Raw genomic sequence first — 25,199 nt, 5'->3', positions numbered from 1 at the left:
CCCCGCCACCTGGCAGCAGGAAGTGTGGTTCTTACAACAGACTTTAAAATACTCCTCTTATATTTACCCAAATTGCTTCAAAATAGTTTAGAATGTCAAATGCATGTGTCCACCTTGCATTGTTTTCTGAAAGCCACTGGGTGGAAATGGACCCATGGTGCTTTGGCCCATCATCGCTGCTTGCAGCTATATTTATATATTTTGTTTTTCATGATTTAACCACATTTTAGCTTTTTTGAAATGTAGAAATTCCATGTAGCCTACTCTATCCAAATAATTTCATATTGCATGTGTAATTATGAATAGACTTGTCATGTAAAGGTACATATTTTAACACAAAATTCACATCATTGGAACCTAAAATACAAAATACAATCCCCACATCTCAACATTGAAATGCTTGTACTATGTAAAAAAGTGCAGTTGTCTGAACATGACATTGTCTGATTTACCTTCGTACTCGTGGGAAAATGAACTTTCACAGTGACAGAAAAAACCTCTCTAACATTTTCACGTTGCACGAAGAAATGGATCGGCTTCTTTCAGCTAGCTGTTGAAAACTGATTTTTATTTGGCCATTTGACTGACAGGACGAAATAGAGCGTGAGCACCAAGCACATGACGTCATTTCCATGGTAACCAGATACATTTCATCTGATTTGCTGAAGACTAGGATGAAAGTATTGTCAAATCAACGTGCGATGCAACAAAATTGCTTCTCTTCTCTGCAAACGATACCAGAGACAATGGCTAGAAGGTCAATGAGATTTACTTTATGAAGAAACAAATCAGTGGCAATGTCAGCTTAAACTAGGACATAATTAGGCCTACATTTTTTTGAGAATTTTCAGGACAGCAGGACACATCTCTTAAAACCGGAACTGTCCTGGGTAAACAGGTGTTGTGATGAGTTGAGTCCTCATCTGACGTCATAGTAAAGTCATTTTTATTTGTATTGTGCTTTTAACAACACACATCGTTTTAAAGCAGCATACAGAAAATCGTACTTTAGCAGAATATGAAACTGTAATATCTAAAAAGTCTTAGTTATCATTGTGTAGTTTGATTAAATATGACTGTAAATTGAGTATAAAAATAAATAATTAAATAATAATTGTATTTAGAACCCCAGAAAGCAGGCCGAAGGCAACTGTGGCATGGAACACAAAACTACATAAGATGTTGGTTAATGGAGAAAATTAATCTTGGGAGAAACCAGACTCACTGTGGTGGCCAGTTCCCCTAAACAAACATAGGCTAAACAGCATGAATATAATGCCAATATTAATTATTTGTGTAAAATTTGTATAATAAAAGTTACAATAGGAGTGGTGGTGGTGTAGTGGGCTGAAGCATATAACTGTTAATCAGAAGATCACTGGGTCGAACCCCACGGCCACCACCATTGTGTCCTTGAGCAAGGCATTTAACTCCAGGTTGCTCCAGGGAGATTGTCCCTGTAATAAGTGCACTGTAAGTCGCTTTGGATAAAAGCGTCTGCCAAATGCGTAAATGTAAAGTTAAGGCCAGTGTTTAAACAAAGATTTTGTATGAACTGTGAGATTAATGACTAATGTATTTAAAGTCCATCCTGGATTAGCTGCAGAAGTTCACATATGCATTGTCCTTTGTTAGTCTGCAATTAATTGATAGTCTATGTATTCCATTTCAAGAGTGTAGTCCATCAGTAGCAAAGGGAATGCAGGCAGAGATCAATTATGTGCATCGCATTTCAAACCGGCAGGTCATTTTGGTAAGGTTCAGTGGGGTCCATGTTTCAGGCATTGGCATATAAAGTATCCAATGTCTTACAGTTGGCATCAGTTCATTCTCTAAAGCCAATCATAAAAGACAGAAGTGATGGCTGTCTAGTACCAGCTGTAGTTTGTCATCATCACTCAGCGACACGTAGCAGTAGTCACAAAGCAGGAACAGAGCTGGATCTGGCCGAATCTGGTAACCTCGTGATATGAATCCCGAGGTTGAAAAGGGAAACAAAAAGAATAATATTAGAATAAATGCCTTTCAATTTATTCAATTTTAATTGATGAGAAATGTTTCTGGTTCCAGCAGACCTAACTAAAGCAGCCTAATTGTGAGTTGGAGGATAAATTAGGCATATGCCTGGCTAAATAGATGAGTCTTTAGTCTAGACTTAGTGAGTGTGTCTGCCTGCAACTCGAACAGTGTTAGGGAGACTATTCCATAGTTTAGGAGAAAGTATCTACTTTCTTTTGTGGATTTTGATATTCTAGAAACTATTAACAGGCCAGAATTTTGTGATTTTAATGAACGTAATGGAATATAGCATGACAGAAGGTCACTTAAGTACTGCGGTGCTTGACCATTCATAGCTTTTTATGTAGTTAACAGAATTTTTGCAATTTCTAGTGATTCCATTGGCTCATAGGACTTCTAATGAGTAGTAGTATATTCAGTGCCTGAACAAAAATCCTACAAAATTATTGTATGCTGTATGTCAATATAACTTTGTAAATATGACATTTGATGACTTTTAAATAACTTGCTGCACATAGTATATTGCCATAGCTATAGATCGTGAAATGAAACATTTCTTTTTCTGTGTTTTTCAGTTAGCTTACATTTGGCAAGTTATCTGCTACAGAATCACTGAACCACAATAATACAAAATATTTTACATATATACACACACCTTACAATCTTTTATGATCATCAGCAATTATGACGGAAAAAACATTGTGTCCTGATTGGTTACCCACTTGGGACACATATTTTATGAGCAGACACAATTGATCATGACACCATGATGTCTGGCCACTCAATCTAATGAAATTATTAAAAAAATATTTGCTGCCCAAAAATCAAAATTATTTAGCAAAAAAAAAAAAAACTGTAATAGAACATATTTTAAGCTGCTTGTCAATACTTTTAAAATAGAAAATCTATAATAAATAGGTGCGGTTTACCTGTTTAGAGTTGCTGTCTGCTTTAGCAATAAGAAAATTAAAAAATTCTCAACAATTTAAAAAGTTAATTCTTCGAGTACCTTGAGTAAATGTCAAATTGGATTGCCTTCAAATTGTTGCACATCTGATCACATTTTCACCATACAGACCCAAATTTATAAAAATTTACATCAAATTGAAAGTCCAATTTTTGCTTGTTTTAGTAAATTTTAAGAGCATTTGATTCAAACTGACTGAACTCTGATGAGATTGGCCAGTCTCAGGACAACCGCACACTAACAAACATTCGGTCTAATCAAATTATACACAAAGAAAAGGAAAAACAGAGGTACATCATGTACTGGACAAACACTATTAAAACTCAACACAAATTGGAATGCTATTTGCCATTAAATCAAGAGGAGACTGTTGCAAACTGTCTGACCATGGTAACTGACAAAGTTAAGAAAAGTACTGACGATGTACAGAGATGGCCCGCAGCAGACAGACTGTGCTCTCAATGGAACCTTTGATTAAAACAAATATTATCACAAAATTAACAATATCTCCTCTGACTTCAATGAATGTACCCAAACACAATTTTTTTTTTGTTTTTTTTTATTCTAGGTGAAAAAGAATGATTTGATGATATTTTGTATCCTGTAATAATAACCTGAGGGACCACCAGAACTAAAAGCATAATACATTAATGTGGTAATGTATTGAGACCAATTTATTTCTGTATAACCATTACTGTTTTCATGTTGTACTGTTTTATTGTTATAGTTCAATTTATGTTATCCAATAAAGCACATTGAATTAAATCGAACTGAGAGAGGGAGAGCTCCAATATTTAAAACAAACAGTTTGCAAATGGGTTTATGTTGTATGTGATAAAAATTTCACTTTATTTGATTATTTTATGATTTGAACACAGGACCGGCCTCAATATTTCCTCTTATGCCATTACAGCAAAGTGAAATGACCCTTCATACGTAAAAACCGCTCTTAATTTAGTGCCTTACATCTTAAAAGGCATCCTTATAAATCACATGCACATTTTCGGTCCATTGTAAACAGAGCTGTACGTATTCACGCACAAGCAAGCTCAGGCTTTTTGAAGTGTATCTGTGATGAAGTGCATCTATAATGTGCGTGAGGTCAGTCGTCAACAAAAGTGATGCGGCCAGGTCCCTCGCTCTTCATCCAGCGCCTGTAACGTTTCCATCGTGAGTCTGAAGCCATCTTCATCTTCATCTCCTCCTCTTGCTCCTCTCTGTAGGACTGTCACACACACACACACACACACACACACACACACACACACACACACAATTATCAGTCAGGTCGAGTGCTTATCAACAACAAGTGCTTATCATTTATAATGAAAGGATGTGAATCACTGATGGCTCATTGACTTAAAGACCCCATAAAATCAAACTTTTTCAAACTTAAAATCAAAGTTTTGTTGATTTTAGATGTCTATAAAAATGTAATTCGTCTATATACCAATGTACTTATAGTGTACTTAAATGTAAAAAAAATGTATGAAGCAATGCACTGGAGAAATCAAATGCTTTCTAAAATGATATCTGTTCCATACTTCCTTCGCAGGGCAATTCCAAGGGAGAACATTAATGGCAGAATGGCTATAGTGGCATTGCAAAAAGAATAATAAAAAATTATTTAAATGTTTCTTTTTAATAGTAACTGTACTCCAAAAAAAATTGAGGACCACCCTCAAAAATAGGGCATAGAGATGATTACTTTTGAACAAAATGTACACTAGAACTTTTACAACTTTTTAACTATAAACCATTGCTTCCAGTTAGTAGCAGTATACGCATTTATGAGAGCGCTGTGTTCACATAGTCTCTCGTGCAACAAATTCACATTGGCATATTACGGATGTAATCTCTGCTCAGTAGGTCCTTAAAATGCAAGAGGATGGCGATCAGAACTTTTGAATCTCCAAAAAGAACAAAGATAAATTTCTATTTTTCTTCAAATGTGTTCTGCTGAAGAAAGAAAGTCATACGCACCTGGGAGGGCGAGTAAATGAGAGAATTTAAACTTTTGGGTGAACTAACCCTTTAACATTTACACACATATAGAAATTAAAACACTGTCTAACTAGTAAACATCTCCTGTATATAAACTACATAAGTACTACAAAATTAAAGAAAACTTCTCCAGTTCAAACTGACCTCAAAGTTTTGTTTGATCCAGAGCTGCTTCTTCAGAAAAGTGTCTATCATGTTATTGTCCAGACTATCAAACTGAGCCTGTGACATCTTCATGTTCTTGCGTATTATGTAAAGTTTCTCCTTGTCCCCGTACTCCTCCCTACGGATGGTGAAACGGTAAAACCACAAACAGTTCCATGCTATGTAGGAGCATAGATAGTAGGGGAACAGAATGATTTTACACAAGAGGATATCAGATACGTTTGGCTTCTGATAGCCCCCCTTGATATCTATCTTGTTCTTGATGATGTCTCTGATGATCTGCTCTTCTTCCTCACGGATCTCCTCTTTGGATCGCCGGTTCTTGCCCTTCTCTTTGGTTTTGTTCAGAAGACCTTGCTGCTTTGCCAGTTCAGTGGCCTGGATTCGATACTTGGGAACAGTCATCAGGTAATTGATGGCTTCCGAGTAGCTGCTCCACCAACTGTAATACTAAATACAGAAAACAGATAAACATCTGTTTATAAAACAGACAGTTCTTGTTCTAAAATTTGAGACATGTAGCTGGTATAAAATTGCCCATATACACACACATAAACATAAATTCTATACTGATGTTCCTAGTTGCAAACCATTTAAACTAGGGCTGGGAATTGATGCAGATTTCCTGATTCATTTCCAATTCACAAGCTCTTGATTCGGTTTGATTCTGATTCGATATCAATTCATATGGGAATATTGTCATATGTTACGATATTCATTTCGCTTACATATGAAAGAAATTCTCAACAAATGCTCTACATTATAAAGGGACCCTCTAAGTAAACCTAGGTACAGTTTGAAAATATAAATTATAATTTTAAACAAATTATATTTAATCTTTAATTCATCATCATATTTGGTCACATTTTAGCTTTTGAAAATTTTTCAAATTCAGACTTTTCCATAAATAAATATAGAGGCTTGCCACATAGAGTAAAAGATTGACCTTGGGATTTTAGAATCAATTTAGAAATCATTCAAACAAAGATTGCAATGCTTTGGAAAATCAATACTTTTACCCAGTACTAATTTGAAACAGCCTACATTTAAGGTGAAATATTATTAATAATAGTTTTGTCAGTCGATAATTAAAAAAAAACAATTACTTGCATGATATGCAGATTAATTAAATCACAAATAATTGCATATCAATATTTAGTGAAATAGCAGATAGAGCATTTTCACGAGTGATACTGCTTTAAAGTGTCTTTTTGCTGCTCCTCTGAACACAGAATGGAAATCTGCTGTGTTCCTCCCTGACAGCTGTCTGGAAACTTTAAATCTTTGAACAGCCAGTGGCTTATACACTGAAGAGTTATGTTGAAGTTGGTATTTGCAATTATAACACCATAAAAATGTAGGACAGATTACATATCATCTTTATTTGACATTCATAAAATATTGAATGGCAAAAACACAACTTCAATCATAGCCAAATTACATAATATTATTTGGCTTCTTGATATCCCAGGACAACATCTTTCTTCCTTTTTTAGTGCGTGTGAGTTGGTCCGTTTTTGTGAATAAAAAAAAAAAATGGGTAAAAAGTTAAACTTTTTCTAAACTTTATTTTTTTTTGCTTAATTGTGTCATTAAGGTTGTAAAGGCTATGCTTTGGTATTATGGTTTAAATGTGCTTGATTTACATATAAACTATTTTGGACATTTTTTAATACATTCTGATGGGTTTTGAACAATCATTGGTCTGGAAATCATCATGCTAATCTTGCAACAGTGGTGTAAGAGAGAAGACGACATGGAATGGCATCTGTGCAGAGCCCTTCTGTTCATCTAAAGCAAAGCCAAGTTATATTACAAAGCAATAACTAATATTTGATTCATACTGAATTCTACTCTATTTGTATCCGGTCCTTGTTGGAGACATGCAAACCAGCAGACGAGGATCTGCTTTTAATGGTGGAAAGAAAATGTGAAGCGCACTCGGAAGCTGATCAGACCATTGTGTGTTTGTGTGTTAAAGAGTTTGTTCACCCAAAAATTCTCTCATAATTTACTCATCGTCATGCCATCCCAGATGTGTATGACTTTTTCATCTGCTGAACACAAATGCAGATAAATATTCAAGTCCTTTTTCCTTCACTTTCTCCTTTTTGCATATCGCCCCCTACTGGGCAAGGAGGAGAATTTATGATAAAAAATTACTTCAATTTATATCGGTTTCTTACCCACACATATCATATCGTGTCTGAACACATGGTTTTAACTACTGGAGACATATGGATTATTTTTATGCTCCCTTTCTATAGATTTTGGCACCCATTCACTTCCATTGTATGGACCTACAGAGCTGAAATATTCTTATAAAATCATTACTTGTGTTCTGCAGAAGAAAAGTAAGTCTTACACATCTGGGATGCCAGGAGGGTGAGTAAATCATGAGAGAATTATCATTTTTGGGTGAACTCTCCCTAACTAAATCTCTCAAACCCGGCAGAGCACATTTTAATCTTTTTCTTTATAATAACATAAGAAATCATAAAAATGTTATAGACTTTATGTAGACAGAGAATTTATATATGTGCATTAACTCATGCCTTCAGTATTGGTTTCTATGTAATATCCAGGTGTGAGCAAATATTTTCCCAAAAAGAAAACCATAGTTTGGTTTTCATTTTTAATTTACGAGTAATCGGGTACTCCTTTTTTGTGGGTTAGAGTACATGACTACAAAATTATGTGAAAATGCCTACAATCCCTAGATTTTAACTTTATAAAAAAAGAATCTCAAAACCTCAGCTCAGCTGTCAGTTTGTTGCCTGTTCAACTGGGAGTTACCTGCATAGCTGAAGTTGCGCTGGCCTCCCCCTGCTGACTGTGACTCACAAAAACAAGAAGGTGATACTTCAAGCTTAAATTGCCCCATTGGTAGGAATATTCCTTATGATGGACATTATGTATGGTCAGGGGGCATAATTAATTGTGTTCATTTCAATGCATTGTTTCTTATGTAATTAATCGCACTGACTTAACGACTTATTTATAAGGTTAATCATTTAATACATATTGTTGACTTATTAATTGCTGTTTCCACCATTTTACAGTGTTTTTACAATGATCAAGGCTTTGCACCATGAATGCCTCCCCTTAATCATTGTAAAATCACTATAACGCATGGCTTATTGCTTTAGTGTGTTTGTTAAGTGGGTGGAAATGGACACTCATTTTCAACTCACACAAAGCTTCAAATAATAAATGAATACCAATTAAATTAATCATTCTAGGATAAATTTATTCAAACACAGAACACTGTATGCTCAGCAGGATGAGAGGTGTACTTACCTGAAACACTGAGATTGCACAAACAGTTACGAGAATCACTATCCTTACGTCCACTTTGGGAGCAATTCTTCTCCTGTAGTATGTGTAATAGTGACTGTAGTATTCCTCTGGGTGGTCCAGCATGTAGTCGTAGTCCTTCCGTAACTCTTCATCCTAAGTCACAATATCGATCATAATCAGAGGTGAAAAGTAACGAATTACAACTACTTGTTACAGTACTTAAGTACATTTTTTCACATCCTCAACATTCAAAATGGCATCGACAAAGAAAAGAGGTGGTAACACTGCCATGCACCAACATGAAATACGAGGCAATTCAAACTACATAACATCACCCTTAATAAAAATGTTTCACATTTTTACTGTGGTTACTCATTCTCAAAGTGAGCTGGTGGTCACCAGAGTGGAGTACAGAGAATTATGAGCAATGCTTTACAAAGTTTTCACAGCAGCTTCCATAAACTCTTCTCTCTTTTCTGCCAACTAGACAATAACGGTAAAACTGTAATCTTATGCATACATCTTATTCAGGAAAGGTATTACGATATGACTGGACTGTCTGGCTTGTTTAACCAATGATCACACTGAACTTGGTTTTAAAAGGTACATTTAAACTGTATTAATCATGTTACATTTTTGTTTTACAAACAAGCAGGCATATCTTCTTTACTTGCAACTATTTGTCTCCAACCAAGCAAATTACCTTTAAAAAAGATACAATGCCACAAACTGTTCAGGTTCTTTAAACCTTAGTTCAACATTAAATCACTTTCCAGTTTTTCTCGGTCATATTTTTTTAATTGTTATGAAAGAAATGTAATGACTCTAAATTAAATCATGTAAAAGCACTAAAGTTGTGCATTTTTGGCTGTTTAGACCTTTTTTTTCTAATTTATTTACCTATATGAGCTTGAAGATTGAATTTTTATAAATATTTTCTCAAATACTGAACCAATCATCTAATAAATTATATATTGTTTGAAAGCTTGAAGTCTCAAGAGTCAAACTATGCTGTCCATTAAAAAAAAAATGGTGTGGATTGTGTAAGAAATTACACAATTTCTGCCCTAAAATATGAGTTGACATAATCTCAGAATGGCCGCATCACCTAAAAGGCTTGATTATTATGAAAACAAAGAGATGTTTACAACTTGGTGTAGTCACACCACAGGGGGTCCAAACCAGACCAAATGGTCATCATAAATTGTGGAATGGGTGCAAAAATGGGCCATGGAGAGCAATCTCAGACAATGGGGTGCCTGAGCGTAATTAACATACTTAACATAACAGAACATATCTTTTAGGGATTTGAATTTACATGAAGAGCACAACTGCATTTATGTTGTGGGAACTATTTCATAAACTGGTTTAAAAGGTTTGAGTTTACAATGTTCATTTTTCAGTCTGACTCCGCTGAATCCAAGTTGCTACATGTACTTTGTCACTACTACACTGCAAAAAAGACTATGACGTCCGTTCCTTCCTTTTTGTTTTATTTTTCTTACAATGGCTGCAGAGAGCTACTTATTCACTCCTGGTTGAAGAGAAGATGAAATCTAGATTTTGTAACAAGTTCTGCTTATATATATATACACACAGCATTTAATTATTATCAAAGCCTAATTTTGTAAAAGTTTAGCTTTTTTATTATTATTATTTTGAGGTTAATTTTGTCAGATTTTGCATACCCGAAATGAGAAGAACAAGTAAAAACCTAATGTGTGTGTGTGTGTGTGTCAGGGCTGCACGATATATCGTTTCAGCATCGACATCGCGATGCGTGCATCCACAATAGTCACATCGCAGAACGTGCGATATAGTAGCCCAAGATAAACATTTATCAGTCTACAATATTTATTGATTTTTTTCAAAAGGAAAACTAGCATTGTATCTGTCTGCTATGATTTATGGGTTCTAGGATCAGAGGTGGGTAGTAACGAGTTACATTTACTCCGTTACATTTACTTGAGTAAGTTTTTGAAAAAATTATACTTCTAGGAGTAGTTTTAAATCACTATACTTTTTACTTTTACTTGAGTAGATTTGTGAAGAAGAAACTGTACTCTTACTCCGCTACATTAGGCTACAATGAGCTCGTTACTTTTCTTTTCACCTCTTTGGTATTCTATGCATTGTTTTTATCCCCGCGTACAGCGATAGACTTCCGCTGAAGGCTCCACCACGTTACTGTGTTTCACCAATCAAACATAGTTGTCAGTCGTCACGTGACCCTACTCAATCTCAACGGCGGGACGGGTTAGCTTTACAGTCGTAGGCTCGTAGCAAAACAAAAATGTCAGAAACCGTCAGCAATGCAGACACAGACGATCTGGAACACCCCTGGCCTCATATTGAAAGCATGTTTACCTTAGTAAAAGTGCGAAACAGCAGCTACATTATGCGGTGTCTTCTGTGTCTATCAAAACAATCGGACATTTCAGCATTCAAAAACTCAACAACTAACTTGAGGAAACATGTAGCGGTAAGTTTTCTAAATTAGTTTTCTTTTTTTTTTGCTGTGGATAGGCAAATGTTTGTCTTTTCACATGTTTTTAATAGGGCTGTCACTTTACGTTCGAAAATCGATCGGACCAACCTTTTCATTCTTTTCTTTTTTTTAACCAAAAATGTGTTTTAGGTGGAGAGATCAATACAGTACACAGTCACAGAACATGTAGGATGTTGGAAAATAACAATGTCTTTTTTGTTAACAAAATGCTTTTTAATATTAAGCTATTTCTTCAATGCAAGTGAACAAGCGTAGCCGTTATTTGTTGCTAAGTGGCGTGTGTGTTCAAGCAAGCCAGTTTCTGCATATACGCTGTATAATATATCAAGAGGAGAGGACTCACGAGTTGCGTATTTGCGCTAAATCCAGCGCAGTTTTGGCTACACGAACTTCCGAGCACGAATTTGTTAATTTTAATCCCTGAATGTTGCACTCCTGTTTGTCATTGTGCACCGAAACTTAACGCCAATAAATCGTCAGAAATATTGCTGACTTGTGTGCGTCTCAAGCGCCTTCTTTACGCTCGTCCTAATGTCTGTTAGTTGTCCGTGGATTTGCCTATATTTGGTGTTGAAAATGGAACCGTCTTTCTTTAGACATGGAAAATCGATTTTACAATTCGAACACTTATGTCTCAAAAATCGAACAGGATTTTTTTCACAAATGTGACAGCCCTAGTTTTAAACATTTCCTATATATCCATCCAAATTTGATGTAATAAGTCTATTTTAATGTCTTGATCTCCCTGTAGCCTCACATATTTATTTTTTTATCCACAGAGGGTTCATCCCAACAAATTGTCTAAGTACACAGACTTACTAGAGAACCACAGTAAGCACAAGTCCTCCTCTTCCAGTGATACTCCTGTGAAAAATACTAAAATTCCAGCCTTCGCTGCCCCAGGGCGGGTAACACAAGCAACGCTTGACAAGTTGGTGCTAAATTTTGTATGTGAGACAAACCAGCCATTTTCTGTGGTTGAGATGCCATCCTTCAAGACTTTGATAGAAACCTTGCAACCTCATACAGTAATGACAAGGAAAACGTTATGCACAAGAATACAAGAAGCTGCAAAACACAAGAAGAGCATAATAATCAAAAAGCTGAGTGCTGTGAACTATGTTGCTACCACAACAGACTGCTGGTCTGCCAGACAACATAGCTACTTAGGTGTCACCTGTCACTGGATAGACAACACCTCACTGGAGAGGCACTCCGCTGCATTGGCTTGTAGACCTGTCAAAGGCTCGCACACGTTTGACGTCCTTGCTGCTGCATTAGAGGAAATACATTCTGAGTACCACATCAGGGAAAAAGTGACCAGGACGACAACAGACAGTGGCTCAAACTTCCTGAAGGCCTTCCGATTATATGGTGAGGAGGAAGCCACCAATGTACAAGAAGAGAGTGACTCCACCCTTGATGATGCAACAGAAGATCAGAGTGAGTCAGAGGAGTATCAAGATGTGGAGTATCAAGATGTGTCTGCTATTCTGGATGACAACCCAGGCCTTGAGTACCAACTCCCAAGGCACCAAAAGTGTGCATGCCATCTCGTCAATCTTATATCCACAGTTGATGCCAATGCTACAGGAGGAGCTGCAAAGCAGAAACATACAAGAGGCTGTCTCGGTCTGCTTTTGCAAAATGTCATGCTCTTTGGAATAAAACCAGCAGGTCAACCATGGCTCATGAAACAGTGGAACGTGAATGCAAGCTGCAGTTTCTCCGACCCAATCAGACACGCTGGAGCTCCCTCTTCCTCGCTGTAGAAAGGATTGTAGCGATTCACAGAGAGCAAGGAGAACAAGCAATTCGCAATGTCTGCACAGCATTAAAGATAAAGATGTAAGTTGACCATTTAAATTTTGTTTTTAAAGAATAATACAAAAAAATAAGCCTTGCTGATTAATGGGTGAATCTCAAGAAACCAAGTTTTCTTTGCATGGTGGTGTGACAATTGTGGATGACTTAATTTAACTATTTTATTTTTATTTATTTGTGTATTTAACATGTACAATACATAATAAAGACATTGTACTAGAAATAGCTATAAGTCATTTTTTTATCGTTACATCTTTTATAGGTTCCATCCAGCTGAAATGGGGTTTTTGGTCGAGTATGCTGCTGTGATGAAGCCCGTTGCCATGGCCCTTAATATCCTCCAAGGGGAGTTATCTGTGTATATGGGCCTCCTGCTGCCAACACTTTACCAGTTGCGGGACAAGCTGAAGAGGTTGGAGTCATCTTGCAAAATGTGTACACCTCTTGTTCACGCCCTGCAGCATGGGATCCAGAAACGTTTTGGAAAGGCCATGAAAGAGCCCGAGTTGATTGCTGCAGCAATACTCCTACCAAGATTCAGAACATCCTGGACCACAGAGGAGAACATCTTAAATGCTGGTAAATATACTTGTTTATCAATTCAAATGTGAACTAGTAGACATTGACCTATATACAGTAAATCTGTATAATGTTACTGTCATTTAGGATTATAGTGTGTCAGTGACAAACCACAGGGCGGCAATATAGTTAGAAGCTCAGGTAGCTTTTAATGTCAAACATCAGCAGCTTGACATTCTATACAGTAGAAGGGTAAGAATAATGTGCAGACCTAATTATTTTGAAAAATGATTTATCTTGCCACAGGCTTTGACTACATAAGAAATCACCTCGACACTGACTTGGATGATGTCACCAGCACAAACAACAGCCTCTCTGATGAAGACGACTTCTTTAAGGTCCATGGAGTTGGGAAAACCACAAGTAGGAGAGCTGGAGAGGTACCTTTCATGTCTGTCCCTTGCAGGTATGGATCTACTCCACACCTTTCCTCACATCAAGAAGCTGTCACTCAAAGTCAACACAGGTCTTCCTGCATCTGCAGCCTGTGAGAGACTTTTCAGTCATGCAGGACTCCTGTTCACTGCTAAACGGTCACAGCTTCACAGCAAGAACCTTGAGAGCCAACTACTGTTGAAGCTTAACAGTGACATCACTGAGTGATTCTTTGGTGAATGGTGAAATTGTTTGTATCTGCATGTTTGACTGACACACACACACACACACACACACACACACATAGTTTATGGGCTGCCTTGTTCTAGTTCTGCCTGCAGAGCCTGGTAAAAAAAAGTGTAAAGGTTTGGAAATTTGTGGTACTTGTGATTATTTATTTTATTTATATTTTATTTATTTTAAGTACTTGAATTTACCTGGATTATTTTAATGTACACTATTTTGTAATTAATTTATTTTATTGATTGGATTAACTATAATTTGCCTAAAGAGGATTATTTTGTATTTTTGTCTGTCTGGTTGAGCGGCTTGAGTAAAAAAATAAATCAGGCGTTACTCAACAGTTACTCAGTACTTGAGTAGTTTTTTCACCAAGCACTTTTTTACTCTTACTCAAGTAATTATTTGGATGACTACTTTTTACTTTTACTTGAGTAAATTTATTCTGAAATAACAGTACTTTTACTTGAGTCAAATTTTTGGCTACTCTACCCACCTCTGTCTAGGATACACTAGGAATTTATTTTATTTTTATTAAACACGGAGTTCTTTGCTGCACGTTGTTGGCGTGCAGGCTCTGCTTGCGCATGACGAACTGATGAGCGACTAACAGGCAAAAAAAGAATAAAATTGACAATTTGATTGCAAAAAGAAATGCCATCCATCTTAATCCATCCATCTTCAACCGCTTATCCGAAGTCGGGTTGCGGGGGCAGCTGCTCCAGCAGGGGGCCCCAAACTTCCCTATCACGAGCCACATTAACCAGCTCTGACTGAGGGACCCAGAGGCGTTCCCAGGCCAGTGTAGAGATGTAATCTCTCCACTTAATCCTGGGTCTTCCCAAAGGCCTCCTCCCAGCTGGACGTGCCTGAACCACCTCCCTAGGGAGGCGGACAGGGGGCATCCTTACCAGATACCCAAACCACCTAAACTGACTCCTTTCGACGCAAAGGAGCAGCGGCTCTAATCAGAGCTCCTCACGGATGACTGAGCTCCTCACCCTATCTCTAAGGGAGAAGCCTGCCACCCTTCTGAGGAAGCCCATTTCGGCTGCTTGTACTCGCGACCTAGTTCTTTCGGTCATGACCCAGGCTTCATGACCATAGGTGAGGGTAGGAACAAAAATTGACCTGTAGATCGAGAGCTTTGCCTTCCGGCTCAGCTCTCTTTTCATGACAACGGTGCGATAGAGCGAGTGCAATACCCCCCGCTGCCCCGATTCTCCAGCCAACCTCCCGCTCCATTGTCCCCTCACTCATGAACAAGACCCTGAGGTACTTGAACTCCTTCACTTGGGGCAATTCCTCCTTCCCTACCTGGAGTACACACTCCATCGATTTCCTGCTGAGAACCATGGCCTCAGATTTAGAGGTGCTAATCCCAGGTGACAAAGCGCAGCCTTGGCGGAGACCAACCCCCACACGGAATGAACTCGACTTCGTGCCGAGGACCCGGACACAGCTCTCGCTTTGGACGTACAGGGATTGGATCGCCCTAAGAAGGGACCCCCCCCCCACCCCGTACTCCCGCAGCACCTCCCACAGTCTCTCCAGGGGGACCCGGTCATACGCCTTCTCCAGATCCACAAAACACATGTATACTCCCAGGTCCCCTCCAGGATCCTTGCGAGAGTAAAGATCTGGTCCGTCGTTCCACGGCCAGGACGAAAACCGCATTGTTCCTATTCAATCCGAGGTTCGACAATTGGCCGAACCCTCCTCTCCAGCACCTTGGAGTAAACTTTACCAGGGAGGCTGAGAAGTGTGATACCCCTGTAGTTGGGACACACTCTCTGATCCCCCTTTTTGAAGAGGGGGACCACCACCCCGTTCTGCCAGATTTCCACGCAATGTTGAAGAGGCGTGTCATCCATGACACCCCCTCCACATCCAAAGCTTTCAGCATTTCTGGTCGGATCTCAACAATCCCCGGGGCTTTGCCACTGCGGAGTTGTTAGACTACCTCAGTGACCTCCCCCAGGGAAATAGAATCTGATCCCCCATCATCCTCCGGCCCTGCCTCTAGCATAGAAGGCGTGTTGGGATTTAGGAGTTCTTCAAAATGTTCCTTCCACCGCCCAATAACCTCCTCGGTTGAGGTCAACAGCGTCCAATCTTTGCTGTATACAGCTTGGATGTTTGAAAGTCCTTCTCCATGACTTCTCCGAACTTTTCCCACACCCACTGCTTTGCTTCGCTCATGGCTGAGGCTGCAGCCCTTCGGGCCTGTCGGTACCTTGCAACTGCCTCCGGAGACCTCCGGGACAACAAATCCCAGAAGGCCTCTTTCTTCAGTCGGACGGCTTCCCTGACCACCAGTGTCCACCACAGTGTTCGAGGGTTAGCACCCCTTGCGGCACCTAAAACCTTGAGGCCGCAGCTCTCCACCGCAGCTTCAGCAATGGAAGCTTTGAACATTGCCCACTCAGGTTCAATGTTCCCAACCTCCGCAAGGATGCCTGAAAAGCTCCGCCGGAGGTGTGAGTTGAAGATCTCGTGGACAGGGACCTCCTCCAAACGTTCCCAGTTCACCCACACTACTCGCTTGGGCTTCCCAGGTCTGTACAGAGTCTTTCCCCACCCCCTGACCCAACTCACCACCAGATGGTGATCGGTTGACAGCTCTGCCCCTCACTTCGCCCGAGTGTCCAAAACATATGGCCTCAGATCCGACGACACGATTACAAAATCGATCATCAACCTTCGGCCTAGGGTGCTCTGGTACCACGTACCCTTATGAGCATCCTTATGTTCGAACATGGTGTTTGTTATAGATAATCCATGACTAGCACAGAAGTCTAATAAAAAACATCCACTTGAGTTCAGATCGGGGAGGCCGTTCCTCCCAGTCACGCCTTTCCAGGTGTCCCTGTAATTTCCCACATGTGCGTTGAAGTCACCCAGCATCACTATGGAGTCCCCTACTGGGGCCCTATTCAGGACTTTATTCAGGGTCTCCAAGAAGGCCAAATACTCTGAACTGCTGTTCGGTGCATATGCACAGACAACAGTCAGAGTTTTCCCCCCACAACCCGTAGGCGTAGGGAGGCGACCCTCTCGTCCACCGGGGTAAACTCCAACGTTGCGGCGCTCAGCCGGGGGCTCGTGAGTATCCCCACACCCGCCCGTTGCCTCACACCCTGGGAAAATCCAAAGAAGAATAGAGTCCATCCCCTAACCAGGAGTACGGATCCAGAGCCAAAAACCATTGAAGCCCCACCAGATCCAACTGGTAACGCTCCACCTCCCTCACCAGTTCCGGCTCCTCCCCCCCCCCAGTGAGGTGACATTCCACATCCCTAGAGCTAGCCTTTGCTGCCCGGGTCTGGTCCGACGAGGCCCACGGCCTTCACGGCCACCCATATGGCAGCGCACCCGACTCCTGCGGTTTCTCCCATGGGTGGTGGGCCCAAGGGATGAAAAAAAGAATGCAAAAAAGAAAAGAAAGAAAAAGAAATGCATCGTCAGTTATTTGGAAATATTTCTGCTACAGACAGGATGATGTTGACAAAAATCTGATACTTTTGTGCCTTGCAATTGTTGCTGCAACACAACCAATTTGTTTGATCATTTAAGTCATCACCACAAATCTTTGTATGACGAGTGCAAAGCCAGATCTGAATGACGTGCACAGCAAATACCTATTTCGGCCTACTATTATGCCAGTATTACACCATACGAGAAAGGTTCCAAACGGCAGAGAGAAATCACAGATTCAATAACATTTCACCTTGCGAAAGACATGGTAGGCTACCAATTGATACAGTTACCAAAGAGGGTTTTAAAAACATGATCCGTTTGCTTGACAAGCGGTATGTAATATGCAACTATTATAAGGTATTTGTTTTATGTAGTATTTTTGTAAACCACTCAGGGTTGGAGTATAGCTGCTCTTTTTTATTTTTCAAATGGTTTAAATTAAAAGATATTTATTGTTTACTTTTCTATTTTCAAAAAAGCTGTTTGTAATTTAATTTGTAATGTAATAAAAGGTTAAATGACTTATTTTGTCATTCACATTAATTCCCTATTGTGATAATGAAACTTCCTCAGTGTAATGCTCTGTTTTAACCTGGTTGGAGTACAGAGATAAAGCCTCCTGTAATCTCCTGGATCCCTTCTAGACACCACACTTCTTCAATCACAAATGCGCACCTTTATTTTAGGTTAAGCAACATGCATTATTAATACCATAACATGTTAGATCACTGACTTTAGCCTGAATTGATAGAAGAGTGTTACATAATTACAATGGAACCATGGTGAATTAAAAAGTGTATTAATTAATATAATAAAATAAACTACCCAAAATAAGTAAATAATTAATTTTCAGTTTCTTTTTTTTTTTATTATTTAAATTTTTCATGAAGATGCAGCCCCCGACAAAATCCCCCCAATCATTCTAGAATAATTAATTCTTCTCAAATAGAGCTATTAAAGTCATCTGGTGAAGTTATCCTGTATTTTTTCATATGGCAATATATATTGCAGAAAAACAAAATATCACATTGCCTGTTTTTTCCAATATCATGCAGCCTTACACTATATGGTGTATAGGGGCGGTTTCAGACACAGCGAGTGTTCCACAACTGGGGTTGGTGGCGTACGCACTAGGCTGTGTACTCTGCATTTAGAGAACGGCGTTACTGCTGTACAGAACTAATTATCTAAATTCTTTCGACACTGAAAACTGTAACTACACTGAAATAAGAATCCACACAGGATTCTAAAAGCTATGAAATAGCAAAAGTATGCATTAATAAAGCATGATCTTGCTTTATATATAAAAAGCTGAAATATAAATGAATGTCCTTGTGGGACATTTTCACGTTTTCTCCGTAATAATTACAAGAAATGTTTCAAAGCCTCACTTCTTATTGGTAAATTCATCCAGGTCTGATAAGAGCACTTAAAAGGATAGTTCACCCAAAATTTGTAATTCTCATTATTTCCTCACATTCATGTCATCCCAGATGTGTATTTCTTTCATCTGCTAAACTCAAATGAAGATTTTTTGAATAATTTCTCAGCTCTGTTCAAAGGTCAATACTATGGCTGGGATGATTCATCGACGTAATCGATTTGCATAACACGTGACGGTGCGTTGCATTGGAATAATTAAAATGGCATCACCCGGTTTAAGCATGGATATAAAAACTTGCCCATGGTGATCTAAAGCGTGGTAGTATTTTAGCCAACTATGTGGTGCTGTGTAAGACATGCAAATTGGAAATGGCTTATCACAGCCATACAACCGCCATGAATGAACACTTGAAGCAAAAGCATTCAGGAGCACTTGTCAAGACGTCAGCACCGTAAGTCCCGTTTACTTTTTGTCCCCACCGCTCCTAACGTAACTTTACAACAATCGTCATCTAATTTTGTTATTTGACCATTTTGTATTATCCGTTTACTTTAACGGCCAAGCAGCCCTCTACATTGCGAGTAAATCACTCGTATATGCGAGTAAATTTCGCACTACGCGACCAAAAAATGCCTGTTATTAGCCACTGGCAAGTAAATTGTAACATTATACTTGACAGTGATAGAGTTGTGTAGTGTCTAAGGCCCCTTTACTGAATAAAAAGCATTTGATTAAGAATCTGGATCCAGCCTAGTCTTTCTCTGCATGCTGTCTCATGCGCACACAGGAAAAAGCACTTGTGTTTCATTCAGTTGAACTGAAAGCATCTCAGGGAACCGCACCGCGGAAGTCACAAGAGCAGCTCTCTTGAGATTGTGTGAAGATGAACCACTTCTCAAGCACTCTGATGAGCACGCCATCTACAGAGACTTGAGCCAAACTCCCGCGAAAATATAAACAAGGTATAAAAGTATTCATTTTGTGAACGCAAAGCGCTCCAGTTTCACTTAACGCCCACGTAATGTAAAATATCCATAGTCATTGTGGGTTTATTCACGCAGTGTTAATAACAGGCAGTGATTGAGAGGAGATGCCCTGCTCTATTTCTGTGGAGATGATAAAATGCATGAAACAGAATCTCAAAGTCTTCCTTCATGAGAAATAAGGGCATGTGAGTTAATCAGAGAGCCTTAAAATAATGTATGAAAGTGAAGAATTTAAGGCAGAAATATTTTACTATTGCAAAATATAATATAATAGCTATTAGTGTTGTCAAAAATACCGATACTCCGGTACCAAGTCGGTACTGAAACAAAAAAAATTTTACGATACCAGAATTTCCGAAGGTACCGGAGTACCGAGTCTACCCGGTACCCATGCAGAGTGGGGAACTTTTGAACTGTCACAACAAGCAAAAGATGGCGAAAAGCAAAACTGCTGCAGAATCTCAACTGAATCTTGTCGAAAAGAAAAGTGGAATAACCAGGTTTGGAAATTCTTTGTATTTGAGGCTGATGAAAAGGGAAACATCATAGATCAGCAAAAACCTATTTGTAAATGCTGCTTTCACAATTTTCTGATGAAAGGAGGAAACACATCAAACTTAATAAAGCACCTGAAAGACAAGACACATGGATTAATTCAAGCAACCAAAGCAGGTGAGTTTAAAAGCATATTATCATTTGCATTCGGGTTGAAATGATTAGTCGACATAATTGACAACGTCGAAAATAAAAAAATGACTAGAAGAATGTTAATTGTCGAATAGTCGTTTGATCTCATTTAACGTAAAATTAAATCATATAAAACTAATGACGCACGACAGCAGCACTGCAGTTCGTGCCTGACGGAGGAGAATAATTTCACAGATCACAGTCCAGATGCACTCCTTCACAGCTTCATTTTATGTAGATCCCAAAGTATTAGTGAATTATAAAAATAAAAAAAAAAGTTAATTCAGAAGCAGTTTCGTTTTGGAATAAGCGGAGCCGGAGCTCTTTAAAGGGGTCATATAATGCCATTTTTGTACAAGTTAATATGAATCTTTAGGGTCTAAATGAAAACTTTGTAATATACTTTTATTAAAAATTCTCATTAGTATTTTAAGAAAACACTAATTTTACCTGCTCAAAAACAGCTCTGTTTTCAGCACGCCGTTTCAGTGCATATGACTTTAAATGATAATGAGCTTTGGTCACCCCGCCCCTCCGTACACAGTTTTTAATAACACAATAACCATAACACGTTGTTCATTATAAACGTGGGATTATGAATTATATTGAGAACGTCGTAACGTTATGGAAAACATGCCATAATGTATCCTGAGTGGACATTAGCCACATTCATTGTGAAGCGTGCAAGTGATTTGCAAAGATTAATATAAAGGTTAATAAAACGTTACACTTACTTCTTCTGGAGGTGCAGAGGGAATATAAATAGTTGGTACCGAATCTTTTTTCAGCAGCAGCTTCTTAGCAAAACCAGCTTTATACTGACCCTCGTTTATAAAGCAGTCTGGTGAAAAATGATTCGCGCAAACATGAACGCACTGACGTTGCTCGTGGGGAATATTCCCATCGTAAACAAAACTCAGCCACTGCGTCTTCAGCGGTTCAGATTTAGGAACTTCCAAATGACTGCTGTGTTCGTTATTACACCGAAGAACAGAACACCACAATCGCTTAGGCGCCATTCTGCTCCAGTGTATCAACAATGATGACGGACTATGACGAGCGAGCGAGGGCGGGTCTGTGTTGAAACACTGCTGTCAATCAACAATCCTGGGAGGGGCGTCCGACCGTGTGATGTCACACGGTCGAACGGCTCGATTTGAGGCAGGGGAAAATATATAAGGAGATTAAAACAAAAACACTGGATGGATTTTTATCATAATAGGATGGTTGTGTACAGGCACAGCCAACACACATTTCAGTACAATCAACTTGAAAAAGTGCATGTACCATTATATGACCCCTTTAAAGGAAACATCCCGGCATTACAAATACAGTTATATTTAATGTGTTATAGTTTTATTAAAGTTCAAATAATACAGAAGCAGGTCATGTTAATAACTTTAAACTCAGAAACTGGCATTTCTCTGTGTGGTAAGCGCCTCTTCAATGAGTTGCGCGAATGTCCCGATCTAAGGGGGAGAGATTGAAACTGCACCCGGCTGAGAGAGACTCTTCCTCGGGGACGCTCATTCCTTGAGCGCGCACACTTAATGCAGCTAGATTAGAACGCGATTGCTCGTGACTTATTAAATCATAATATATGTCACTGTGCATTTATTATTATGAAGAAAAATGGCAGAGAGCACTTTGCACATTAGTTTGGAAATTGTTTTTATTCATTCTATTGTATGCTTCTTTATTTGTTTTGTTTTTTTAGTACTTGGTAAAAACTTAAGGTAAAAGTTGCAAAAGTTGAAGCAAATCTTATATAAGTGTTCAAAAATACTTTAAGCATACATTGTACAGTTTTGTTACAATTCAAAAATAATAGATTTAAATTAAAGTGTTGCTCAATGGCATATTTCTGTTCTTAGTTCTGCTGCTAATGTTTTGTTAACTTTGTTAATAAAAGAGTGTTGTTTAGTAACCTGTTTTGCTACCGTGAAATTTCAATGGTATTGGTACCGACTACTGAAATTTTGGTACCGTGACAACACTAATAGCTATACAGGTTGGCTGGGTTACAAAAGAAGCAAAAGATAACAAAACATTGAAAGTCCAAAAGTAAATCGGACAAATAACAGAGATATATTTTAGTTATTTAGACATATTTTGATAATTAAAATATTATTTTAATACTTTTATATTTGACTGTCTGTCTGATATTTGTCTGATACGTTTTTTAAGCCTGAAAAGGAAATCATACACCCTTATTTTATAATATGACCCAAGCTACATTCGTATAAATTACTTTGTTGTGTGCATGAAGCACATAGTGAGTTTGTATGGAAATTAATCATCATATTCGTGAAACACCTAAAACAGACAATTTATCATTATAGTCCTAAAACAGCAATCATAATCGCAATTATTTGTTTGACAATTAATTGTCAGCCAAATTTCACAATCGTGACCCCTAATTTTCATTATTAGGTTCCTACCTCGTGAATTGTTTTGTTAAAAATATGTACGAAATTTCAAACAGTGACAACAGCATGTATCATTGTTAAAAATATGATTTCATGACATCATACAAATTTGTACAATTTTAAAAAGCTAAAATGAGATTAAAATCAAAGCAAAATAAAAACAATTACAACAATAATTAATAATTTGACCAATTGTCACACATTATACATACATTTCTGCATATACATGGTGAAATTATTTATTTTTCACATATCCCAGCTAAGCTGGGGTCAGAGTGCAGGGTCAGCCATGATACGGCGCCCCTGGAGCAGATAGGTTCAAGGGCCTTGCTCAAGGGCCCAACAGTGGTGTCTTGGTGGTGTTGGGGCTTGAACCCACGACCTTCTGATCAGTAACCCAGAGCCTTAACCGCTGAGCCACCACTGCCCTATATACTATACACAATATACTATATTGTGTGAATATGTATGAAGAGGACCCCTCTCAGTTTGCTTAAAACATTTTTTATTTACATTATGCTTACATATCATCAAAAGTCTGGTGAGTAAAAACAAAACTTTACTAGCCAATGACAATTCTCTCTAACATGATCATAGAGGGTTGCCATGTATGGTTGAGAAAATGGTGTAAACTGTGTGACTTTTACAGTCTGTAAATCGTTTCAAATATATTCCTTGCCCCACTGAGATTTAATGCTGACTGCAATAGTTTAGTTATTCCTGTTAGAAAAACATTGAAGTGTTGCTCGAATTGCACTAATATTACTGAAAGATGAGTGGGAGGGAGAGAGGAGAGGTGAAATGTGGAGGGGGGAGGGAAAGAAGGGGGAGAGAGATTGTGTGTATGTGGTAAATTGGCTGTGTGTATTACTGAGTTGATTAAGAATGCACAAGTTTGACTTATTCCTGTTAGAAAAACATTTAAGTGTTACTCAAATTGCACTAATTTGACTGTAAAATTATTTTATGTTGGACTGCTAAACTCGAGGTTGCACAATGTTTTTATATTCCTCCTGAAATTGAACTTGAATTTTACATTTTGTTTAATTTATTTTTTCTTGTTGAATTGCTAAATGTAGATAGCTATTTCCTTTTACTCGAATTGAACAAGTTCTTACTTAAACTTACTCCAAAATAAAAGTAATAGAGAATATAAAAACATTGTGCAACCTCGAGTTTAGCAGTCCAAAATAAAATCTCCCCAAAATAAAATTAATGTTAGACTGTAAAATGGAGATTACAACAGGGCTATTTTTGTTGCACCATTCTGAGTACATTTTAGAGACCGAGTACATTTTAGAGACTGTTACAAGGTAAAAAAATACTCAAACCAGCCCATCCAGGACCAACCAGTTACCTTGAGTGTCTCGTAAGCAGTGGCGATTAGCAAGAACTTGTGATGTACAGTGTCTCGCGTGTCGTCGCTGTCTCCGGGCTGATATTTGTCCGGGTGATATCTTCGGGCCAGCTGGCGGTAAGCGCGTCCGATCTCCGCTTTACTTGAGTCTCGGGCGACTCCTAAAACGTCATAACAGCTCTGAGTGCCGCAGTAAAGTCCCTCAATTAGTGCGGCGGCCGAAGAAAATAAAAACCCCAAAAGAAGACAAACAACACAGAACCAAGAAATCAATCTCAGCGCGATGGACGCGGCCATGTCAGCATTCAGTGCTGCAGTCGCGCTCTGATGACGCATCCTCCATGTATTTTTGTGAACGTAAGAAGCACTGCGTCTGGATTTGCCTAAATATACTAAGCACTTAGACAGTATCTAAGTGATTAGCATATGTAGGCAATACTAAGTATCTAATTTTTTTGTTATGGAAAAGTGCACACTTTTCAGTGTGTAGCTAGAGAGTTTTATTTTTTATTATTGCTTTGAATGCAAAACATTAACAATGCACAAACACAAAATGTAAACATGCAGTTTGAACATTCTGTACATGTGCATAAATACGCTCACTTGAGACATAAAATTAAATAGACAACAACAAAAACACAGTGAAATGTATAAGTCATGAGACAGGAAAGATATCATCATTGCACATAAGAAAATAGGCCTATATCCAAAATCCATTATTCTATTACCTTAATCTATTATAATATTATATTCTATTACATTCAAAGACTTGATTAAATATTCAGTTTCCAGCAGACATTCTGCAATTCTAGGTAGTTTTTTAAAGATTTTTGCTTGTGAATGTAATATTTCGCTACAAGAATAAGAAAATTAACAGTAGACTCCAAATCCTAC

General features: G+C 38.4%; 1 protein-coding gene across 1 annotated transcript; it reads right to left on the bottom strand.

The window, feature by feature from the left end:
• Positions 1–386: 386 nt before the first annotated feature.
• dnajc25 (DnaJ (Hsp40) homolog, subfamily C, member 25) lies at positions 387–24,616 on the bottom strand. Its single transcript, XM_052119129.1, has 4 exons — positions 24,306–24,616; positions 8,456–8,608; positions 5,135–5,605; positions 387–4,211 (listed from the first exon to the last, which is right to left on the bottom strand). Exons 1-4 carry the CDS (start codon positions 24,600–24,602, stop codon positions 4,089–4,091), a joined length of 1,044 nt encoding a protein of 347 aa, XP_051975089.1. The 5' UTR covers positions 24,603–24,616; the 3' UTR covers positions 387–4,088.
• Between the last annotated feature and the right edge of the window lie 583 nt (positions 24,617–25,199).

Source organism: Xyrauchen texanus, chromosome 4 (genome assembly GCF_025860055.1).
Source record: "Xyrauchen texanus isolate HMW12.3.18 chromosome 4, RBS_HiC_50CHRs, whole genome shotgun sequence".
NCBI lineage: Eukaryota > Metazoa > Chordata > Actinopteri > Cypriniformes > Catostomidae > Xyrauchen > Xyrauchen texanus.
Note: the sequence above shows the minus strand (reverse complement) of the source record. Positions and strands in the feature narration are given on the sequence as shown.